Raw genomic sequence first — 22,541 nt, 5'->3', positions numbered from 1 at the left:
CCCCCCAAAATAAGACATGGACACAGCGCCTCCTGGCAACAGCTCACTGCTCTCAGCCATGCCACGCTGTGTGGTCCCCTTCCCGCTGGAATAAGACACCCCCCGAAAATAAGCCATAGTGTGTCTTCTTGAGGAAAAATAAATATAAGACAGTGTCTTATTTTGGGGAAAACACGGTATGTAATTAGTAATTAGGAATACACATGTCCCTAGAAATTAAAGAATCAACAAGTAAACAAATAATTAAAGAATTAACAAGTAAACAATAAAAAGATCTGGAGCAACCCCAAAGAGCTGCTTTAGGAGAAATTATGAGGACACAATCAGAGCAGTGGTGAATTGCTTAATTGTTTCCATCACTGCCAGTGACGAGGATCAGTACTGATTCTGTGGCAATGCCTTTCAGCATAACTGGCCCAGGACATTACCCTGTCTGCAACAAAATGGTCAGCAAGACAGGGTATGCTCCTCCCTTGTGATTTGTCCTTTCTCCCATTTCCTTTTCGTGATCCTTTTAAACCTTAACCCCTTTTGAAAGGTCCTTATGCAGCCACCCTGGTTTCTTTTGATGCACCCCTTCCCTTTTTTTTGTTTGAATTGTTTGCACTTCTCTTTTCAACATCTCACCTTTAAAAAACCCTCATCAACCTCTCTCCTTTTTCTATTTTTTTGAAATTTCTGGCAAAGTGATCTCGTACAGTGGTTCCTTCAGCTTTTTGAAATCAGCTATCTTAAATTTCAGAGTGTGCATCTGACTACGTCCAGATTTTCCTTTCTTCTGTATAATGTGGTCTCTTCCTCCCAGAGTCCCCACTATTCCCAACTCATTGACCAGTTCTTCCTTACTGGTGAGGATCAGGCCCAAGATAGTCAACCCCTTTGTTGCTTTTTTTCACCTTCTGAGAAATGAAATTGTCAGCAAGGCAACTAAAGAAATTGGATTTACATTTTTGGCAGTTTTATTTCCAACAGATAACAGAATAGTTACAGGTAGGTAGCCATGTTGGTCTGCCGTAGTCAAAACAAAATAAAAAATTCCTTCCAGTAGCACCTTAGAGACCAACTACTCTAAAAATATAGAATGAGCATATATACACCACCTTATACCGTAAACCAACTGACCAACAAACATATCTACATGCTTCTAGCTACCATACCAAACATACCAAACAATCCATTGTACAGTATACAGCCAGGCCGTATGTTACAGCCGCATCTGTTCTAACTTTACAGACAGAGACTCTCACCTAAGAGATCTACAGCAAACCCTTTTAGATCTAAAATATCTGCCCAATGAAGTTAAACAACAGATCAACAGAGTCAGACTGATACCCAGAGAGAACTTGCTGCAAGACAGACCCAAAAAAGAAAACAACAGAACACCACTAGTAATCACATACAGCTCCCAAGTTAAAACAGTACAGCGCATCATCAGAGATCTACAACCTCTCCTAGACAATGACAGTTCTCTTTCTCAAGCTCTGGGAGGAAGACCTTTCATTTCCTACATTCACCCAATCTTAAACAACTCCGCACCCACAATAATACAACCATCAGACCTAATATGGACACTGGTACTAGAGCCTGCAATAAACCCAGATGCCAACTTTGCTGCCACATACACTCGGAGAACACCATTACTGGCCCCAACAACATCAAACATACCATCTCAGGACTATTTAATTGCTCATCTTCTAACATTGTGTATGCCATCAAATGCCAACAGTGCCCTTCAGCTCTCTATATTGGACAAACAGGCCAAACCCTACGCCAAAGGATAAATGGACATAAATCTGACACCAGGAATCACAAGACAGAGAAACCAGTAGGAGAACACTTCAGTCTCCCAGGACATTGTATACAAGATCTCAAGTAGCTGTCTTATTCCAAAAGAATTTCAGAACTAGACTCATGTAAAAACACGCTGATTCCCAGACCATCCGTGGGCTGGATTTAGAAGGTGATTGGGCCGGATCCGACCCCCGGGCCTTAGTTTGCCTACCCATGGTCTAAGAAAATAACCTTGAACTTGTCTCAGTCGTAAGTGGGCACCCAGGGCAGCTGTTTTCACCAAGGGCCACATGTTCTCGACCAGAACATCCTTTCAGCATCCTGGCTCCTGCATTCTGCACCAGCTGGCACAGCCAAACCAGACTTAAGGGCAGCCCCACAAGGAAGTGCATTACAGGAATCCAGCCTTGAGATTATCAACGCATGGGCTGCAGTGATCAGGCTACCCCTGTCCAGGAATGGCTGCAGTTGGTGAAGCAGACAAAGCTGGTTTATTGATCCTCATCCAGTCCCCAACTGCACTGAGACACTGAATAGCTCAATTGGCTAGACTGTGGTGCTGATAATGCAAAGTCTGCAGGTTTGAGCCCCGAAAGAACAGCTGCACATTCTTGCATCCTCAGGGGCCCTTCCAACTCTATGCTTCTACCACCTGGGGTGAACAAGTTAGTGTGTGTCTCCCCCCCCCTTCGCCAGCTGTGAACTCACTGGTTGTCCTTATGTGCCCTGTAAGGTAGTGACCATGCAGATCAGACACACAGAGTAATGAAACAAATATTGGTGTGCATTGCAAATAAATGCATTAAACAGAAAACAGTCTATGATTAGATCCTTCCATTCTTTATTTTTGTGGTCATCTACGTTTGAGCTTGCAGAATAAGGTCTTTTCTGGTTTTAAGGGCTGATGCCAGAGAGTTCCAAAACGTAGGTGGTAGAGTGTGGATTGTGCAATAATACAGTGGGGTGTGTGATCTCTTGGTATTGTTTTTGTGCAGTGATCATGGGATCCAGTTACATGTATTTTAAGGTGTCTTCTTGGATCCATTTATCCTTAGGCACCTTCTTACAAATAAAGTTTATTGGTAGCTCACATTTTGCTGCCAGCCAGCAGTTGTTCTGGTAGCAATCAAAGGACATTGCAATACAGTCGTGGTTCTCTGCATTATTTGGCTGATTGTAATTCCAGTAGCTGAAAATAAAAGAAACAGCAGCACTGATCAATCAAGATTGGATGTCTACTTCCTCACTTACTCCCCATGCCTTCTGCTATTAAAAAGATGTCCAGCTCTTTCTCTCTTAACAGCCAGCCACCCACAATTGTGATGGATTTTTCTCCCCAGATTTTAGAATTCTAACCATGCAAAATGTACCATTTGGGGTGTTGAGAGATGCTCACTCTCTCATAGCAGAGTTAGCACAGTAGTGATTGTTCTGAGCATATTAAAACCTTGTTAGATTAGCACCCACCTTCACCCATCTCATCTCACATCCATCACCCACCCCATGCATGGGGATAGCACTGACAGTATACAGATACAAAAATAGCTAAGTCTACAATTGAAGTACAAAATATAATCTATAATCACACTCATTCATATATATAAGCTGGTTCTAAGTTTACTCTAATCAATTATCCATATTTGATAAAGATATCATCCTAACCCCATGCTTATTGTCACTTCTGGTAAGGCCTTGCATTCTCCAGTGTCCATTGTATACTGAATCATGTCCCACTACACAGCATTAAGATTCTGTGGTAAATGGATTCTATAACTCCCCGATTTTTAACTCTTCATTAATCTATTAAATTGATATTAGTAATAACAGTGTCGTAGGTGGTTGTTTTTTTTTTTACTCCCATGAGATGTTGGATCCACAGTGGGTGGTCTAAACCACAGAGCCTAGGGCTTGCCAATCAGAAGGTCAGCAGTTCGAATCCCTGCGACAGAGTAAGCTCCTGTTGTTTGGTCCCTGCTCCTGTCAATCTAGCAGTTTGAAAGCACGTCAAAGTGCAAGTAGATAAATAGGTACCACTGCAGCAGGGAGGTAAACGCCGTTTCCATGCGCTGCTCTGGTTTCGCCAGAAGTGGCTTAGTCATGCTGGCCACATCACTTGGAAGCTGTCTGCGGACAAATGCCGGCTCCCTTGGCTTGTAAAGCGAGATGAGCACCACAACCCCAGAGTCGTCCGCGTCTGGACAACTGTCAGGGGTCCTTTACCTTTACCTTTTCTTTTTTTAAAAAAAAGATCACATACAGCAGTGGTTCCCAATTGGTGGTCCATGAACCACCCACCTAGCGGCTCCATTACACCATTCACATAGGAATTACTGCCACAGAGATATCAAAATGTTCAATGGGGGGCATGGTTTGGCTTTTGAAAAACAAGGGGTCTGCAGTACTTAGCTAACTGGGAACCACTGGCATACAGGGTTTAAGTTCCCAGCTAGTATTATACAACCCCAATGGCCGTTTGTGAAGTTTACTTAATACTATTGACAAAAAGGATTAGTGGCTGGTATTGGGTGCATCAATGGAGATGAATCCAGTACATTGGATTTTGTTCCAGGAGACCTTGCAAAATTGAAAGCAGCCCACTGTTAATCCAGTCTTGGTAATAAATGCCAGACTAGCAGACTTCTGGCCGATCACGCAGCAATGGCAGGTGCCGTTCTCCTCAGCTGAGAACGTGGTGCTTCCGAGGCAAGGGGGAATGCTCCAGCGCAGCAGCCCCCCAGAAGAAACCCCGGATCGGTGAGGTGTTGAAGAGTAGGGTAAATGATTGGTTACAATATCATCAAATCAATGAAATGTATAAAATGGATAAAAAAGTTGGTTTTCAAATGAAAAAGTCTAAATTGGAAATGGAATTGTTAGATTCAAAAAGTAAGAATTTATCAAAAATGTATAATTTATTGTTGGAATGGCATACAAAAGATGAGCAAACAAAATGTGTAATGATTAAATGGGCAAATGATGTAGGACATAATATCATGGTGGAAGATTGGGAAAGGTTATGGAAGTATAATATGAGATTTACCACGTTTTCAGTGTTAAAAGAAAATTTGATGAAAATGATGTATAGATGGTATCTGACCCCGGTAAAGCTTGCAAAGACTTATCATAAACAAGATAATAAATGTTGGAAATGTAAAAAACAAGAGGGAACTTTCTTCCACATGTGGTGGACGTGCCCCCAAGTGAGAGACTTCTGGGAAAAGATTTATAACGAATTGAAAAGTGTTGAAAAACACCTTTGCTAGATAACCAGAGGCCTTCTTACTTGGGATAACAGGAGAGGATATACCTAGGAAGGATGTTACTTTCTTTTTGTATGCCACAACAGCTGCAAGAACTCTACTTGCAAAGAACTGAAAGAAGGAAGAATTACCAACAGTGGATGATTGGCAGAAGAAGTTGATAGAATATATGGAACTGTCTGAGTTGACCGGGAGACTCCGGGACTGGAGTGAAGAAGCAGCAGAAGAAGATTGGAAGAAATTTAAAATTTATTTAAAGAATAAGTATTTAGTAGATTAGAAATAAAGGAAGTGAAGGAGAAAAATTAGAGGTTGTAGATAATATAATGGTAAGAGATAAGTATAGTTAGAAATAAGGATTTTATTTTATTGAGAAGAAAGATTTAGATAGAATATAATAGGATAAGATGTAAAAGATAGAAAAAATAAGGGATTATTAAGTAATAAGTAGAATTTATATAAGATTTAGACTTTACTACAGAAGTGATGAAAAGAATCGCAGAAGGACAGGGAACGAGGAAGTCATTAGATTGGAGATAAGTTTAATAAGTTAGAATTTTTGTTTTCTATTTGTATTTTTTGTCTTTTTTTTCTTTCTGTTGTGTGGGTGTGTATTTTTATATGCCTTGTTATTTCAGAATTTTTAAAAATAAATATATTTAAAGAAGAAGAAGAAGAAGAAGGAAGAAGAAGAAGAAGAAGAAGAAGAAGAAGAAGAAGAAGAAGAAGAAGAAGAAGAAGAAGAAGAAGAAACCCCGAATCGAGTGTTTTGGGGATGTGGATCTGGCAGATGCCAGAAGAGAGCTCCCCCCTCCCTCGGCTAGCCTATTTTTGGGCGGCGAGAGAGCAGGGGGTCTTGAGCTAACGCGGCACAACAGAGCATAGCTATCTCGGAGGCACGAAGCTGCGATCCTGCCAGGCAACAGCGATCGGTTCTTCCTCAAATTTGAAAAAAAAATGAAGACATTGGATACCATGAGTAAAAGAAGAAATTTAAGAAATATTTTTCATATTTGGAATGAATTGGCCATGGAAGGAGATTTAAACAGGAAGTCGATCTCCCCCATTGAGAGGACCGTAATGCAGTTAATTTGCCTATAGCCAGAAAAGTGAAAGGAACCTATTAATTATCAAGGACTGGACTTAACACCTTTACCCCCTGGAGGCAGGGTAAAGGGCAGAAAGATTTAATTAAAATCCCTGCAAAAGTTTTTTAATTTGGATTGGGGAAAATCCCCCTGGAAACTGAAGTCGGGTCCCGGGAGGAAGCAGCGAGCCGCCATTATGACATCACAATAGAAAGGAATTTGTTTATCTCTTTGAGACTGAGAACTGTCAATTGTGAAGAGAGTGTAAAATATAAGGCTGTGTATAAGAAGTTTGACAAATGTTCTTTTTATAAATGGACACAAGAATTTTAAGACATGAAGAATTAAAAAATGAGACTATAACCAGATTGGATATAAACTCAGTTTTTGATGTTTTGGGAAATACAATCTGTTCCACTTCCTGCTCTGCTCTGTTCCCATGAAATCTGAGATGAACAGGATGCCTGTAGCCATAACATCACCTGATGGCCTGGACTTTCAGAAGGAACTTTTGGAATTGCTTTTGGACTTGAGAAATGAATTGCGGCAAAATAATATATTGTTGCATGAAAGTAATACACAGTTGTATGAATGGCGTGAAAGGAATCAGAATTGTCAGGACAGAGAAAAAGGATTAACTCTAACAGAGAGCAAAGTCAAGCAAGAGGAACAATAATCAGCCTTGGACAGTGTAATTGAACTTTTTAAAAAAGGAGGAAGATACATGGAACATTGTTCCCCCAGTGAGAGGGGGGGGAACAGAACATATGTTTGATCCAAGAAGTCCCCAAAGAAGAACCAGCATGGAGCAATGTCCTCCCAGTGAGAGAGGGAGGACATGTTCCATGCTGGGGTCAGAATCCAAAGGGAATAAAAACTGAGATAGGGCTGAAAAATGGAATTATTGCTGGATGGTTTTGTACTACAGCATTTAAAGAATTGGGGAGGCATCAGGGGATGATTGAGGAAGAATGGTGGGTAGGCTGGGACAGGGTGGGAGTGGGGTGAGGGGTAGTAATGGATGTAACTTTCTTGATTGATTTAGATGGTCTGAAACTGGAATGACTTACGGAACTCGCTGAAGAATCTGGGAGACCCTGAGTTCAGGGGAAGGGGGCTAAATTTGTTATAATGTGTTTAAATGTTAGTATGATAGAAGAATTAATATTTAATTTTTTTGAAAGTGCTTGGTAAAAATTTTGAGGCTAAGGGGAGAAATAGAAGACAGAAGGAAGGGAAAACGATTTTTGATTTGGATAAATTGATTAATTATTGGTGGAGAATAGATGACATTTTTAGAACAGAATATCCGAGTGTTAATGATAAAATGTGTTAGATTAATTTAAGACATAAGATGAAAACTGCTTAATTGGAATTTTAAAATGGACCCAGTGAGGGGGAAATCAAGGAAGTCAACAATGTTAAGCAAATAATATAATATTTGAGATTTTGTATTTGGAAAATGAATAAAAAATTATTTGAAAAATAAATAAATAAATGCCAGACTAGCTCGCTGTTCTACTACCAAGCTGTGGATGAATGAGATCTTCCATCTTCCTTGTCAATCCATCAACATGGGTTGAAAAGAGTTGTTAGATACTTGAAGGGAACCATGAACTGTCTTAAACTGCCAGCTGACAGCAACCCAAAACTATTAGGGATTTGTCAATGATTCTTTAGGTTGGACTAGATCACCCTTGGGGTCTCATCCAATGCTAAATTTCTATGTGTCTATGATTCTATCCAAGAGAGTGACTACCCTCTCTCACACACCTACGTCACCTGCTCCTATTATATTAAGTTTGAGATTGCTGGTTATTCAGATTGTTTAGCAGATAACTGTAGAAATATTTTCCTAAAGAGAGTGTTGCTCAGCTTTAGGTTCCTGCAAGTCCTTTTGAAGCTGAGCTAAGCAGCACAAACCATTTAAAAGCATGCTTTCACCCTCTTCCGAATCAGCACATTCACTTGTTTAGAGAAGCAAGAAGAGCAGCCTTCCTGCCTCTGCACCCTAGTGAGAAGAAGCAGGCACTCACCTGGATAGTGATGTGGAGGAGTACATATGTAGATCTTTGGTAGTAGAGAAAAGTGCATGGCAAAATATATTTGGAGAGCAAATGGATCAATTATGTAAACAGAATCTGCAACTTTTTGGAACGTTATGTCATTAACAAATATTTCTTCAAAAACTTACGTGACTGAAGGTATCTTCCCTGACAGCCATTTCCATGTCCCTCCCCTGTCTTTAAAGACTCCAATCCAATAAACCTTTTTAAGGTTTTGTACTTCGGTGCTCACAAAAATCTAGGGTAGGGGTGGAGAAAGAAGAAATAAAATCTTTTTAAGACAATGTCCCTTTCTCTGGGAGACTATAGCCCTTTACAGAAATTCAACAGGCATAAAAAAACCCCACATTTTAAAAGGAGCAGGTGTCACCTGTGAAGACCCTACCCACATTTTTGGGGGAAGCAGTGATCAAAACTTTACATAATATTCCCATGACCAATAATAATTTCGTACAGTGGATGTGGTATTGTCCTCCTGATCAACATTATGATGATGATGGATGATGATGATGGAATCAAGGAAGCATACCAAAGAGGAAATGTTGTAGTGAAGGGCAACTTCACCTGCCCTCACCAAGACTAGCTACATATGTCTTCCAGTCATGACACAGCGTTAAAATTTCCAAATACTGTAAATAACTGTGCCATAGAACAGTTGGTCTTGGAACCATCTAGTGGGACAGTGACCTGTGTGGCAAATACTCCAATTTCGGCATCCATGTTTGTTGGTTCGTTCCAGAGACACTGGAATCAGTCTGGTTGTGGTATGCTTGATGTCATGGTGGTGGGGTCTCACCCATGTCTGTGCCCTGTAGCACCCCAGTAGCCCCTCTGCCAGGGCTAAGGCACTGGGAGAGGGATATACCTTGCTAGCTTCTCTGGAGTCATCTCCATGATACTCTCATGCCAGAGGGTTAGGGTGGTGAGAGAAGCCTCTTTTCTAAGGACTCAGTACATCTCACAGAGCAGAGGAAGAATTTACCAGCAAGCCAAGGGATAGATGCCCCTCAAGTATCTACTGTTAGGGCTTTAAACCTAAGACGCTGGCAAAGTAGCAAGGTGATTTAAGTTGTTAAGTTGTTAAGGTGCTCAGTGTATATAGAGTGTTTGTTTTGTTTGCTTTGTGGGGTGTGGGGCAGCCATGTCTGAAAGCTCTGGAGGTGTTTCTGTTATCTGTCTGCGATAAAACTGTCTTCGAAAGTTGGGCTTCCGTGGGTCGTTACTGGCAAACCTAGAAGGCTTTTACCGCAACAAGGATCCAGCCGCTGTGTTTGATTAATGCTCCGCAAAGAGAACTGTATCTGGTCTGCGCAGCAGAAGCATTTTACTGGACCAGTGCAGAAAAACTCTTCCCTACTCCTTCACCCCCCTCAAGACCTCCTTCCTGACTGCCAGCTTCATTCTATTAGAGCTCAGCAGCTCCAAGAAGCCTTAGTTAGTCCCAGATGGTAGCAGCTGCACCCTTCCTCATCCACCCCTTGGCTTGACTGATGGAGTTGCTGTCCTGGCTGCATACAGGTAGATGTAACCCTCTTAAATGGATAGTGATGATAGGAGCCCATTGGCTCAAGAAGATCCCCTACCTTTCCTATACTCAGCTTTGATGCTCACCTGTTCGTCCATTGATTCCATAGAAATGAGCTGGGCGTCTTCCCGCTCACATTTTTTTTGGGCATCCACCCACGAGGCTATCTCAGTAGAAAACCCATACAAGGTCCTTTCATATATAACCCAACCATTGTTCAAGTTTTCAGCAACGCTATCTTTGAGTCAAGCCATGTATGGAGGAAGTAGAGAGAGAAAATAGGGAATTTAATGGGAACCACCTTGTACATCTGTGCAGTTTTCAATTATTTTTATTAAGTTCATTTCTGTGGTCATATGATAACATATATTCATCTAGGAAGCTCAGAAAGATTAAAACAAGAACAACATTAACACTTAACACTTCAACCCATTCTGATGCTGCAGGGAATACTTTTGGGGGTGGGGCATAGCTGGGAGTGCAGTCAAGAACCTTTTATTTGAGGGAATAGACAAAAGATGTATCTCCCCTCACAGGCCTTACCTGAACCTCAGGGGCCTCACCCACTTGTTTTCACCTGGATACTCAGGGGAGCATCAGGGCAGACTTGAAGGTTGGGGAGGGGGAGTAGCTGTGGTTTATCAAAATCCTCTTTCACTCTCTGCAGAGGTGGGGAGGGGAATCTAGAGTGTGTGTTGCTGGCATTGGGCAACCGGGACAGATGAGGGATTCTGCTGGTTTACCACCTGCTTTGCTGCCCAGCAGTCTCCCTGCCTGAGCTGAAAGGATGGATCCAGTGGGATTCCAAATGGCTCTGGGGGATTTTCCAGCTGATCTGACTGGTGCTCCTGCCGAGCTTTGGCTGAGCTCTGGAACAACCAAATACTAACAATAATGGTATTGATACTTTATTTATATGCTGCCCATCTGACTGGGATTGCCCCAGCCACTCTGGGCGACTTCCAAAAAATTAAAACAGAATTAGACACCAACCATTAGAAACTTCCCTGAACAGGGCTGCCTTCAGATGTCTTCTGAAAGTCAGATAGTTGATTTCCCCCTTGACATCTGGTGGGAGGGAGTGCTACAGGGCAGGTGCAACTACCCAGAGGACCCTCTGCCTTGGCTTGGGCCATTGACAAAATTGGCCCTGAGTGCCCACTCCTGCTTCATGCAGCCTGTTTGTCCCCCTGGTATACTGCAGAGGTTAGGGCAAAGAAAGAAACTGGGAGATGGCTTAAACTTGAGTGGAGGAAAAATCTGGTTGAATGCAATTGACTACTGGTGAGGGCTCATCCTCGAGTCTCCCAAGTGGCAGTGAAGACTACAAGGAAGGTTTGCTTTGCTTCCTCCATTGTGCCATCCAGCAGAGCTTTCCCGGGTAACACAGGGCCTGCTACCGTCTGCCCGAAGGAGATGGTAGAACTGACAGCAGCTTTCTGTGACTTGTTTGCAAAGCATTTTAACGACAAAATTGCTTGCATCTTGACCCTGCTTTTATAGCAATGAATCTCGAAGGGTGTCCAGAGCAGAGTCTGTTTCCGTTGTGTTGGGTGTGTTTCAGTTGGTAAGGTTCAAGAATGCGGAAAAGGTGCTTGGGGCCCCCTTGGCCCTTGTGGCTGATACAAACTAGCAGGGAGCAGGCAGCTGGCTGGACCAGAAAGGTGATTAATGCCTCTTTATAAGAGGGGTTGGAGGAGGCAGTGGTAAAACCACTCCCAAAGAAATCATCCCTGGGCTCAGAAAATCTAAGTAACTGCCCGTCAGTTGCTAATCTCCCCTTCCTGGGCAAGGTTCTTGAGTGGGTGGTTGTGGACCAGATCCAGGTGCTCTTGGAGGGAACTGATTTTCTAGATCCATTTCAATCAGGATTTAGACTTGGTTTTGGCCTAATGTCTTTAAACGCAATAAATAATATTTCCCAAGCTCAAAGAGAAAGGGGGAAATGGCATTACAATACTGTATACGACTCTCACAAAATGTGTGTTTTGCTGCTGAACATCTTTATTTTGCTTCTATGTACAAGTGACGTAATAGGCATTCATTCCCATTATTTGCTTTCACATCTAAAGCTTTATAGACAATTTTAAATTACTTTACCAATTATGTATTTAGTGGCCAATGGGTCCATTCACTATGTGAGTGGGTGATAAGGGCTTCTTTCTGATGATGGGCTTGTCTTTTCTTTCCTCACAATAGAAGTTAAATCAATTCAACAGTTCAGGAGAGCTGAACTGAATATCTCTGAGGTTTCTCTAGGGTGGCCGGATGCAAAAGAGGGCAGCACTCTGCTCTGGCTCTAAGAGTATTCAGCTAGAGAAGGGGCTTTCAGCTGGTGCAGACTCAGGGCAGGTTCCCACTGCACTACAATTCTTCAGCGTCGCAGGGTAGCTTACCAATGTCTTTTTGCAGTTCATCATTTTTCTTGGCAAAATACCGCACTTTCTCTGACATGTTTTGAGCTGCAGCAAGTATTACTAAGTCTAAAATATTTGAAACAGTTTAAGGCAGGAGTATATGAAATAACAATTTGCAAATATCAGGAAACCATTTTCAAACACTTAAAAACACTCAAGCCTGAAACAAGAAGCAGAGCTCCAGGATGGATTTCTTATGAATATGAGAAAAATTTATTCCAGTAGCACCTTAGAGACCAACTAAGTTTGTCATAGGTAGTTGGTCTGTAAGGTGCTACTGGAAAGATTTTTTTTTATTTTTTGTTTTGACTACGTCAGACCAACACAGCTACCTAGCTGTAACTTATGAATATGAGGGCAGACTTGATTCTCTGTGGCTGAAATCACCAATGAAAAGCCTAAGAACACCACTGCAGCTGGATCAGACCAAAGACCTATGCAATCAACTATCCTATTCTCATATTAAAAGTGGTTCATGAAATATCTCTAATGTTCCCCTACTATGTCCTCCTTTTCTGCTGGGAATACACAGGGTCACAAACCAATTCACACCTCAAGTCCCACAGTAAAGCCAAATACTGTTTACAAAGAGTACTTTGCAGTTTTCAGTTATGCTTTGTGAGATCTAAGAAAATAGAGGTGCCGAAACTCTTTTCCTGCTGAATTCTGGGTTGCATCCCACATAGAGCTAAGTAGGATATACTGTCAGCCCCATTCCAGTCATCGCCCCCCCCCCCCCGAGAGCAGCTTTGGTAATGGCATGCAGGAGAAGTGGGGGAAACATTCCCTTGTGGCTAGTGCTAAAATCTTGCACTAGCAGAAACATTGTGAATTACAGTTTGATGGGGGAGGACGACATTTCTAGTGGGGAGATGTGAGAATCACGATCGTCTGCTTTTCTTCCTGCTGAGCAATGGAAACGTGCTAAACTCTGTTGGGTGATGAGTTTCATTGAATACATGTTTTGCTCACCCAATTTGAATCCCAAAGTGGACTGCAAGAATTGAACTCTGTTTAATTTAAACATGTTACAGCAAAAGTGTGGATGTGCATATAAAATGCTTACCATCCTTGCCTTCGAAGATTGGATCAATCCGAACAACCACCGTTCGAATTATATTCACTGCCTCTTGAAACTCCATTTTTACTTTCATTTCCTTCTGATCTAAGAAGGAGGTAGGGAGAAAAGGAATGAAGAAATTGTGTTCTAGCACGCTAGTCTGATAAGCTGGGGGGGGGATACTTGGTTTCAAACTGTTCTTAATATTGAATTTAAATTGTCAAGTTGTACAACAAACGTGCCTCAGGACCTTATGAAGAAGGACAAATAAAAAAATCAAATTAACAAAAACATGAAAATGACTTCTATTAATATTTTCTGCTCTCAGCCCTTAGATTGAGGGTTTCCATGCCTTGATTTAAGCCGCCCTGGTGGTCTGAAGTCCTATTTCCATTTGGCCTGATACTTCTGTCACCAGATGGTTGGCCTTCTTTAGAGAGCTTTAGATTTTGGGGTATCTAGATACACCTGTCCTCTTTGTCCTACAGACTTGCATTTGCCAGGCTGCCTCATGCTCTGCCGTATGCTTAAAATACGCAAATTCTTGGATCATTTGGTTCCCTCCCCCCCCCCGAGCTTTGCTGACTTTGGAGTGCCCTATAAAAATAAATTATGTAGGCAAACAGGCCATGTGTTCATCTATCCAGTGCTATTTTACTAGAAAAAGAGGCACCGGAACACACCATGAATGCCTCCCTTGTTCTCTTAGAACGGCAGAGGCGCCCACCTGAGAGGGGCCAGAACTTGGTCCTGGTTAATTCTACCTGAAAAAAAAGCCCTGCATATATCTCAATATCTAGGTAGGCTCTGGACCCACAAACATTGGCCATGGCCTTATCCTCTGCAGCCTGTTTCCCCCAAGCACTTTCCTTCATGGAAATGGAGCATTAGTAGAGGGCAGGGTGGCAAGGACCAGGAATGGGGGCTCTCCCACAGCAAATGAGGATTAGTTGGGAAAGGAGGAGAGAATTGCAAACTGGGGAAGGGAATTGTCCAGGGTGTCCCAGGGACTTATGCTTTTCTTCCAAGTGCTGGAACTCACTTATTCAGGGAGAACAAAACAGTGCCATTGCTCTCAGTGGGTGACAGCTGTAACTCACCCCCGGAAATCTAAGAGATGTTGTGATAAATGTAGTGTTGTAAAGTTCATTAGTGGGTCGTAAATACTTAGACCCACGCAGCCAACCTTCAATGGCTGCCCAGCACGCTCCCCAGCTCGCTCTGCAAAGCTTCTTCTTGTTCGGATCCAGCAGAGTTACAGCGCAGCTGGAACGATGGCAGTCTGTGTCTTCAATAAAACAGACTCAACTCCGTTGCTTCTAGTCTAAAAGGTAAAGGGACCCCTGACCATTAGATCCAGTCGTGACCGACTCTGGGGTTGCGCGCTCATCTCGCATTATTGGCCGAGGGAGCCGGCGTACAGCTTCCAGGTCATGTGGCCAGCATGACAAAGCCGCTTCTGGCGAGCCAGAGCAGCACACAGAAACGCCATTTACCTTCCCGCTGTAGCGGTTCCTATTTATCTACTTGCATTTTGACATGCTTTCGAACTGCTAGGTTGGCAGGAGCTGGGACCGAGCAACGGGAGCTCACCCCGTCACAGGGATTCGAACTGCTGACCTTCTGATCAGCAAGCCCTAGGCTCTGTGGTTTAACTGGTCTAACTCATCTTTATTACAGAAGCACAAAAGAAACAGCAAAACCAACAGAAGCTGGCTGCATGTTTGCAGCTCTTATCTCTAGCACTCTCTCCTACACACTCCTCTCTGGCAGAAACTCAGACTCAAAACCAAAACACTGAAATCAGAGCAAGGGAAATTGCACGTATCACTTGTGGGCAGACACCCAGAGAATCAGAACGCCTCCAGAGTGTTTTAACTCTGTGTTCACCAGAATCCCAACAAGAGAGATGAAAGGAGTAAAGGGAAGGTGGATCCTGCCATCTCTTTTTGGAAATGCTATTGACATTGAAGCAAAATCCACGACAGTAGTATCAACGTGCACCAATGATGTACTTACACAGCATGTAAAGCATCAGTGTCATGGCAACAAGGATGCAAATCTCAATTATGACTAATCTTTCGCCCGCTGGAGATGTGATGAAGGCAACCACGTTCTGATAAGTTGATGCTTGAAGAAAGAAAATTCTACTTTAGCCATCAATAGCCAACATACCATTGCCACCCCAGGAAAAAGGGTTTCCATATGCTGTGGCAGCCACCAGACAGAGACACTCAACTGTTCAAGGACTGGGTACTTGGGCGGATAAGCAGGTGGAGGAAGCAAGCCGAGATGCCTTGCTGCTTGAGGAAACTTTTCTGACCAATGTCTGGATCAAAAGACAGTAGCCTTTGATACTACTTTCTGCTCCCCAGACAAATGACAAGATGTTCCCTCCATACACATAATTCCACATAAACAAGCTGAGCTGGGCTGGCCATTGGCTCTTATTTCTATGCTGCTGATGGGGCAGCAGACAAACTGACGAGGTGCGGTGCAGCTTATGTGGTCTACACCAGGGGTCAGCAACCTACGGTCTGAAGGCCGAGCCAGGCCCGACAGGGTTGTAAATCCTGGCCACACAGCCATTTAAGGACCCCCTGAGAGTCCGAGGGTGAAGCGCAGTACCGGGATGAGGGCTGAGGGCTGACCCCAGCATTGCGTTTCATTGGTAGAGCCAACGCAGCGCTGCGCGGTGGCGGCTCTACCAATGAAACGCAGTGCCAGGGTCACCCCTGCTGGTGGGAGGGCTGCAAATGGTGGGAGGGCCTCTGGAGACTTCCAAAGCCCGGAAGAGGTGCCGGCATTTATGGCTCAATGGTCTCGTTAGATAGGAAAATTCATGTTACATTGCTGTTTTAGGGTTTGTTTTTAAAAGTCTGGAACGGATTAATTCTTTTTAAAAAAATCCTTCCAGTAGCACCTTAGGGACCAACTAAGTTTGTCATAGGTATGAGCTTTCGTGTGCATGCACACTTCTTCAGATACACTGAAACAGAAGTCACTAAACCCTTATGTATAGTGAGAGGACAGGGAGGGGTATTACTCAGTAGGGTGGTGGGAATGGGTGATTGGCTGATATGAGTGGTAAACCTTTGGACGAATGTTAACAATGGTTAACAGCTGCAATTAGTCTTGCAGGAAAAAGCAAGGGGTGAGATGACTGAAGAAAGCAGGGTGCATATGAATTCATTCTTTTTTCCCCCACAAGGTCTGAAGGACAGTGGACCGGCCCCTTGCCAAAAAAGTTTGCTGACCCCTGGTCTACACATCTCTACCCACCCCAGCACCTACTACCTGAGGCAACTGCCTCATTCTGCCTAATTGTACAGCCATTCCTGACTGCACACACTAAAAACACACACAACAGCCAGCAGCAAAGAGTGGGCTCACTCTTGGGATTTCTATGGGGCTTGGTGGATCTCCGGCACCTAAAGGGCTGCATGGGCTTTTCTTGGCACTCCTCCCTGGCACAACATGACTGGCTCCACTCCCTGCCTGTCTCTCCATCAACTTCCCTTTCCTGTGCATTCCTCTACTTTATGAGAAACCTCAGCCCATATGACTGCGCTGCATACAGACCACCAGTTTTCACTGCTTTTCCTTCATGCTTTCTGGACACTGCACGTCTTCGGAATGATCTACGCTTTGCCAGCCTTGGCTTCCCCATCCTCTCAGTTTTGCCTGCATGTCTTTGGAATGCTCTACGGTTTGCCAGCCTTGGCTTCCCCATCCTCTCAGTTTTGTCTGTGAAACAACAAGCTAGAATAAGACAACAGCAAATGGAGAATAACACTATGCGCACATTAGGTTCAGAGTGGCGTCTATCAGTGTGAGACCATCCTTTCCCGTCAAGAAGTTGTTGAGTCCAATATAACTGAAGCATCTTTCTTTTCCTTTTCTTGGATCAATCTCAGCTTTAAACCAAAAGAGATGTTCTCTATGGATTCCAAGGCATTTTTGAAAATTGTTTTAGGTAATACACTGTATAGCACATTCTCATTTTGCATCCAATTCCTCTCTAAACTCCTGGACATCTAGTTTACAGGACTCCAGTAAGATGTTCACCATTTAATAGATTGTGTGGGATCTATGAGGTCTTCAGGTGTTCCTGGCTAATGCCCTCCTTCACAGGCATCATGGTCCATAGTTGAGGGTGATGGGCATTGTAGACCAATAACATCTGGAGGGTCACATCTTCCCCACCCTTGATGGAAGGTATATACATTTAATTATAGAACTACCTCCTGATCACCAGAAAATATGGAGTACAAGATCCATCTCAGTGAGATGCATATAAATCCAATTGAATCTAGCAAGATTTTGGAGACCATGAGTTGGAACTGGAAAAGAAGCAGAGGGGAAGCTGTTACACAGGCTCTCCAAGTGTGGCATTTTGTTTTCTGTTTGCAAAGACCCAGCCTGACATCTGATGCTGTGGCTTAAAGAAAGAACGAAGAGGGCTGTTGTCTAATTCTGTTTCAAAGCCATCCGAGCTAGCAAATAGGATTGCCAAAGACTTGTATTTTCTGATCATAATCTGGATCATGATCTGGATTGACAAACTGGGCCTATGAATCAGAGCAGGGCACCTGTATTGCCAGGGAATAAAACAGAATGCGGTGTTCCTGGTTTGCAATGTAGCTGCAGCTTTAATATAAGTAAAGTGACAGTTTGAGAAGTGAAAGGATGGGAACGTAATTTCCGCTCACACCCCCTCCAGAATGTGGGTGGGGTTTGCCACACCGCATGGGTCTTACCTGGCCCAGTGCCACCCACTTTTCTGCAGGTTGGCCGTTGCCCACCCCATCTCGGCAGGACAATGGGCTTTGTTTTCTTCCTACTGGGTGCATTGCTGAACTTCATTCTTGGTGAGGTAAGTGTTCCTCACCTTCATGGCTTCCCCTTGGGGCCGGGCCTGGGATTGGGGCCATGGTGGGGCCAGCTTAGGCCTTACTGTGGCTGGCACCTCCTTCCTGGCATCGGGGCTGGTTTGGGGCCACGCAGGTGGCGCGGCCTGAGGCCTACTGGGCCTCCCGCGGTCAGCACCTCTTCCATGGCATTGGGGGTGGGATGAGGGCCACGCAGTATGGGAACATAATTACATGAAAGGATGGGAATGTCATTACGTCATGAACTGCATCTGTTGCCAGCGTGGCATGAGACCTGAAGGAGACAGGGAAATTCTGATACATTGTTCTATGTTCCATTCCAGATTAATAATAAATCATAATACATTTTTATTTGTACCTGGAGCCAGGCTCAGAGTGGCTAACATCATATAAACAATACAATATGCATAAAACAAGACATCAATCGATTAAAATGCATCTGAAAATTCAAATAAATGAAAATGAAAACTGGACAAATGACGATCCTCAGGTTAAAATTGAAAGCAGTTAATATTCACCAGGACCAACTGTTTCCACTGATATTATAAGGACCTGTGAGTGGGCTGGGAAACCTCCTTTGTGCTTGTTCTTATACAGAGAACAAAGGCCTGGTGGAAGAGCTCTGTCTTGCAAGCCCTGCAGAAAGATGCCAAATCTTTCAGGGACCTGGTCTCTTGTGAGAGAGCGTTCCACCAGTCTGGGGCCACAGCCGAAAAGGCCCTGGCTCTGGTCGAGGCCAGTCTGATCTCCCTGGGGCCAGTCTGAAGTATCCCAGATATGTCTTTCGAATCTCAGTATCGGCTGGGGAGACATGTAGAACTGTACCTATTCTATCTGTTATATGATTATTGTTGCCTAAGATTGTTTGCTTATTGGTTAATATTGCAACTTTGTAGTTTATTCTAGTTGCTGTTGGCTTTATATTCGACTCTATTCTACGTTGCTGATCAATTTCTTTGCTAATGTTAACCAATTAATAGAAGTTTGTCTCTACCTTAAGAGTCTGTCAGTCCTCCGTTCAGTGGAATCCAAAGAACGTCTTGCTTGTCTGGTGTTTGCTATTGGCCAAACAGCCATTGGGGGCACTGGCAAGAGAGCTCACCTGTAGACAGCCCTAGAATGTACCAGCGCTCCGTTCCATTGGATGAACCTGAGTTCTAGTATTTAAAAGATCACCCTGATCATTTCCCCTCTTTGTGAGCTTTTGGCCCTGGAATAAGGCCCTGCACATATCACATCTCTTAAGGAATGTTTCCCACCTTCCAGACCTTTTTCTGTTTGGATACCTTGGTGTTGTCATATAACAATCTCTTCTCTAATTTCTTCTTCAGGGCGTTTCATCCTCCCACTGGCTAAGAACCACCTCCCTTGTGATATCAGGGATTCCAGAACTCCTCCCATTCAGCATTCTACAAAAAGCATAAACCCAGGAAAATGTTTCTTTCCGATCTGTTAGACTACTTATTTTTCCAATCCTTGCTGCAGTTGTTGTATACATAAACAAATTTATAATTATTTATTATCATTAAAAGATTAAAAGATTATTATCGTTACAGTCAAACATTGGTTGTTGAATGTAATTCATTCCAGAAGCCTGTTCATCTTCCAAAATCTTCGACAACCAAGGTGCAGCTTCTGATTGGCTGCAGGAGCTTCCTGCACTCAAGTGGAAGCCACACCAGATGTTCAGCTTCTGATAAACGTTCAAAATCCAGAACACTTACTTCTGGGTTTTCGGCATTCGGGAGCCGAAACGTTCCAAAATGGAGGCATTTGGGAACCGAGGTTTGACTACATAAAGCCTTTCCTCCTTCCAGAGGGGAGGAGTGGGAGCCGGTTCCCACATCGGCAGGGGGGCTGTCCCGGCTGCCACACCGTGCCCCTGCAGCCAGCCAATTGGTGGTGCGGCAGTGCTGAGCCCTCATTGTGCTTCTGGATTTTGTTGGATCACCTGCCCACCCTCCCTTTAGGTCATTTCTATGCTTTTGACATTGCTATGGACCTTGGTTGGTTGCGTTGCTTGCCCAAGGGGCCTGGTTGGAATTTTTATGCGTTTGGCAAATTGGCTACAGACTCTTGGTTTTTCGCCTACCTCGTAGCAAATTGTCACAACTTTTCAGGTATTGGCGGTTAGGCATTGGAATATGTGTGGTGTATTGGAGGGCAGGTTGTGGCCATTGCCTACCCCTCTACTTGTTGGGTATTCCGTTAAAGGGATCCAGCAGTCGTGGATCCTGTCTGGTGCCCTGCTGGTGGCTAGGGCCATGGCACGACCCCCGGTGACATCAGGGGAAGCTTCTAGTTGTATTTGCATCAACAAGCTCCACCTTCTGGTTGTTAACACTTGAATGACTCCCTGCTGAGCGGGGTGGAGTCATGTATAGTTTGTTTGATCCAATGCCTAAGCCAATACCACTCACATGCTGTAACAAATAACAGCTGTGGCCTTCTTTAGCCCATTAACCTAAATACATTGTGTCATTTTGTCTTTCTTATCTTCAAGCAGGTGGCTGGTCCTTGATTCACAACATCTCTACAACCAAAATAAACAATAGTGGTGAAAGTGGGCAACCTTATATTGCACCCTTCATAACTACGCTTCTCTGAAAGTATTCCATTTACTATTAAATTTGCATATTGTTCTGAATGTATGGCAGTAATAGCTCTTCCAGTTTTCTCAAAATCCCATGATTTCAATTAATTTTCTTAAGAGGACCCAAGATACATAATCAAAAGCCTTTTCTGTGTCCCAAAAGAACATTGCAAATGGTTTATTGATATTTCTTTCATAAAATTCCAAGGCATTTATTACTATTCTCACCAGGCGCTGGCCCCGGACTTGTAGAATGCTCTGTTGCAAGAGACCAGGGCCCTGCAGGATTTTTGCAGGGCCTGCAAGACGGAGCTGTTCCACCATGATTGGTCAGGGCCCAGTCTGACCCCCCTCAGGGGCGTAGCCAGGATGAAAATTAGGGGGGCAAGGGGTGGGGCCAAGGGGAGGGGGAGGGGCCACAGTGGGGCAAGGAAAGCTCCCTTCTCCCTTGCCAGCTTTCCCTCCAACCCTAACCCTATTTCGGGCTGCTCCGACTCCCTCCTCCCCCATCGCGATCGGCAGGGGCGAGGGGGCGCCAGGATCAGCCCGAAATCGGGCTGCTCCGATCCCCTCCTCCCCCTCCACGATCGCCGGGGCGGGTGGAGGGAAAGCCCCAGAGCTGCGCAAAGCGGTTGCCTGGCTTTCCCTCTGCCCGCCCCACAGCCAGCCGGCTAGAAGGGACGTCTCCCTTTTCCCTTGCTGGCTGTGGGGCGGGCGGAGGGAAAGCCAGCCAAACGCTTTGCGCGGCTCTGGGGCTTTCCCTCCTCCCGCCCCTCAGCCAGCCAGGGAGAAGGGAGACGGCACCGGGGCAGGCTGACCAGCGGCCCTGCTTCTAGGAGGGGGCAATTGCCCCCTCCTGCCCCCTGCCTACGCCCATGACCCCCCTCCTTTATAAGAACCTTCTATAAGCCCCTGCATGTAAGCGGCCTCCCTAGCTCTTCCCACCAATCCGTATAAGACCAGCATAAATAGCTGGCCCAGTGGGTTGCCATCTGATTTTACTTTGATCTTAATCTGATCTTAATCTGTATTTTAATTGATTGAAGCTCTTAATACATATTGGGAAATACATATGATTACTCTCAGGCATTGGATATTTAATTTGGGTTATGAATGTATTCAAATTTTGAAAAGATGGCCCTGTTAGAATTTATTCAAGATTATATGCAACATCAATAAATAGGTTTATTAGAAAATGGTTATCCATTTGTAGAATGTGTGTGTGTGTGTGTGTGTGTGTGTGTGTGTGTGTGTGTGTGTCTGGTTCCGATTTCCACAGATGTTTCCACTGTTTCTCATAACTTTTTTGATCTCCCATTCAGGAGGGCCAGTTAAGACTTTGGTGAGATATGAAAAACATGTTTTTTTTCTTGCAATGTGACAAAACATTTAAAAGCCAGAGCAGATTATGGTCTTTCCTGTAATTATAAAATTAATCATAATTATGTCTACTTCTTCTCCTTGCTGTTAGGGAATTCCAACGGACAAATGCAGACTTATGAACCAAGGCTTCTGGGTGTTATTAATATCCCCAATGTCATTCACAAGCTGTGTTGCTGAGAGCCAGGGCTCTGTCAGTCTGATTACTGATTTTTTCACATCGTGCAATTCCGGCTTTGTGTCAGCTACATGTGTGGCTATTCTGCTCAGATGTTGTTATTCAGGGACACTCAAATGACAGTGTGGGGAATGATGAAGATTTTCCCCTTCAACCCCCTATTTGCAAACTGGTTACTGTTGCTGCTGCTACCAGTTGCGTGCAAGGTTGTTATTTCTCAATGTTGCATCTGGGACCCTCTTCCTATTCTTCACCAATATTATCAGTCTGGAGACCTCATCATTGCTGGCA

At 44.0% G+C, this 22,541-nt stretch overlaps 1 protein-coding gene across 1 annotated transcript; it reads right to left on the bottom strand.

The window, feature by feature from the left end:
* Positions 1-2,758: 2,758 nt before the first annotated feature.
* On the bottom strand, positions 2,759-16,877 carry LOC148683225 (CD209 antigen-like protein C). Its single transcript, XM_088659840.1, has 7 exons — positions 16,793-16,877; positions 15,227-15,337; positions 13,214-13,312; positions 12,127-12,213; positions 9,817-9,968; positions 8,334-8,443; positions 2,759-2,980 (listed from the first exon to the last, which is right to left on the bottom strand). Exons 1-7 carry the CDS (start codon positions 16,875-16,877, stop codon positions 2,803-2,805), a joined length of 822 nt encoding a protein of 273 aa, XP_088515966.1. The 3' UTR covers positions 2,759-2,802.
* Between the last annotated feature and the right edge of the window lie 5,664 nt (positions 16,878-22,541).

The sequence above is a fragment of the Zootoca vivipara genome, chromosome 16, assembly GCF_965207765.1.
Source record: "Zootoca vivipara chromosome 16, rZooViv2.hap1.1, whole genome shotgun sequence".
NCBI classification, from domain to species: domain Eukaryota; kingdom Metazoa; phylum Chordata; class Lepidosauria; order Squamata; family Lacertidae; genus Zootoca; species Zootoca vivipara.
Note: the sequence above shows the minus strand (reverse complement) of the source record. Positions and strands in the feature narration are given on the sequence as shown.

Excerpts from the sequence above, each read along its gene's own strand:
- LOC148683225 (XM_088659840.1), bottom strand. The coding sequence starts at position 16,877 with ATGGGGAAGCCAAGGCTGGCAAAGCGTAGATCATTCCGAAGACGTGCA. Across the intron at positions 9,969-12,126 it reads TGAACTGCAAAAAGACATTG|ATAGCGTTGCTGAAAACTTG; the intron begins GTAAGCTACCCT and ends CTTGACTCAAAG. Across the intron at positions 2,981-8,333 it reads GGGAAGATACCTTCAGTCAC|CTACTGGAATTACAATCAGC; the intron begins GTAAGTTTTTGA and ends TTTTATTTTCAG.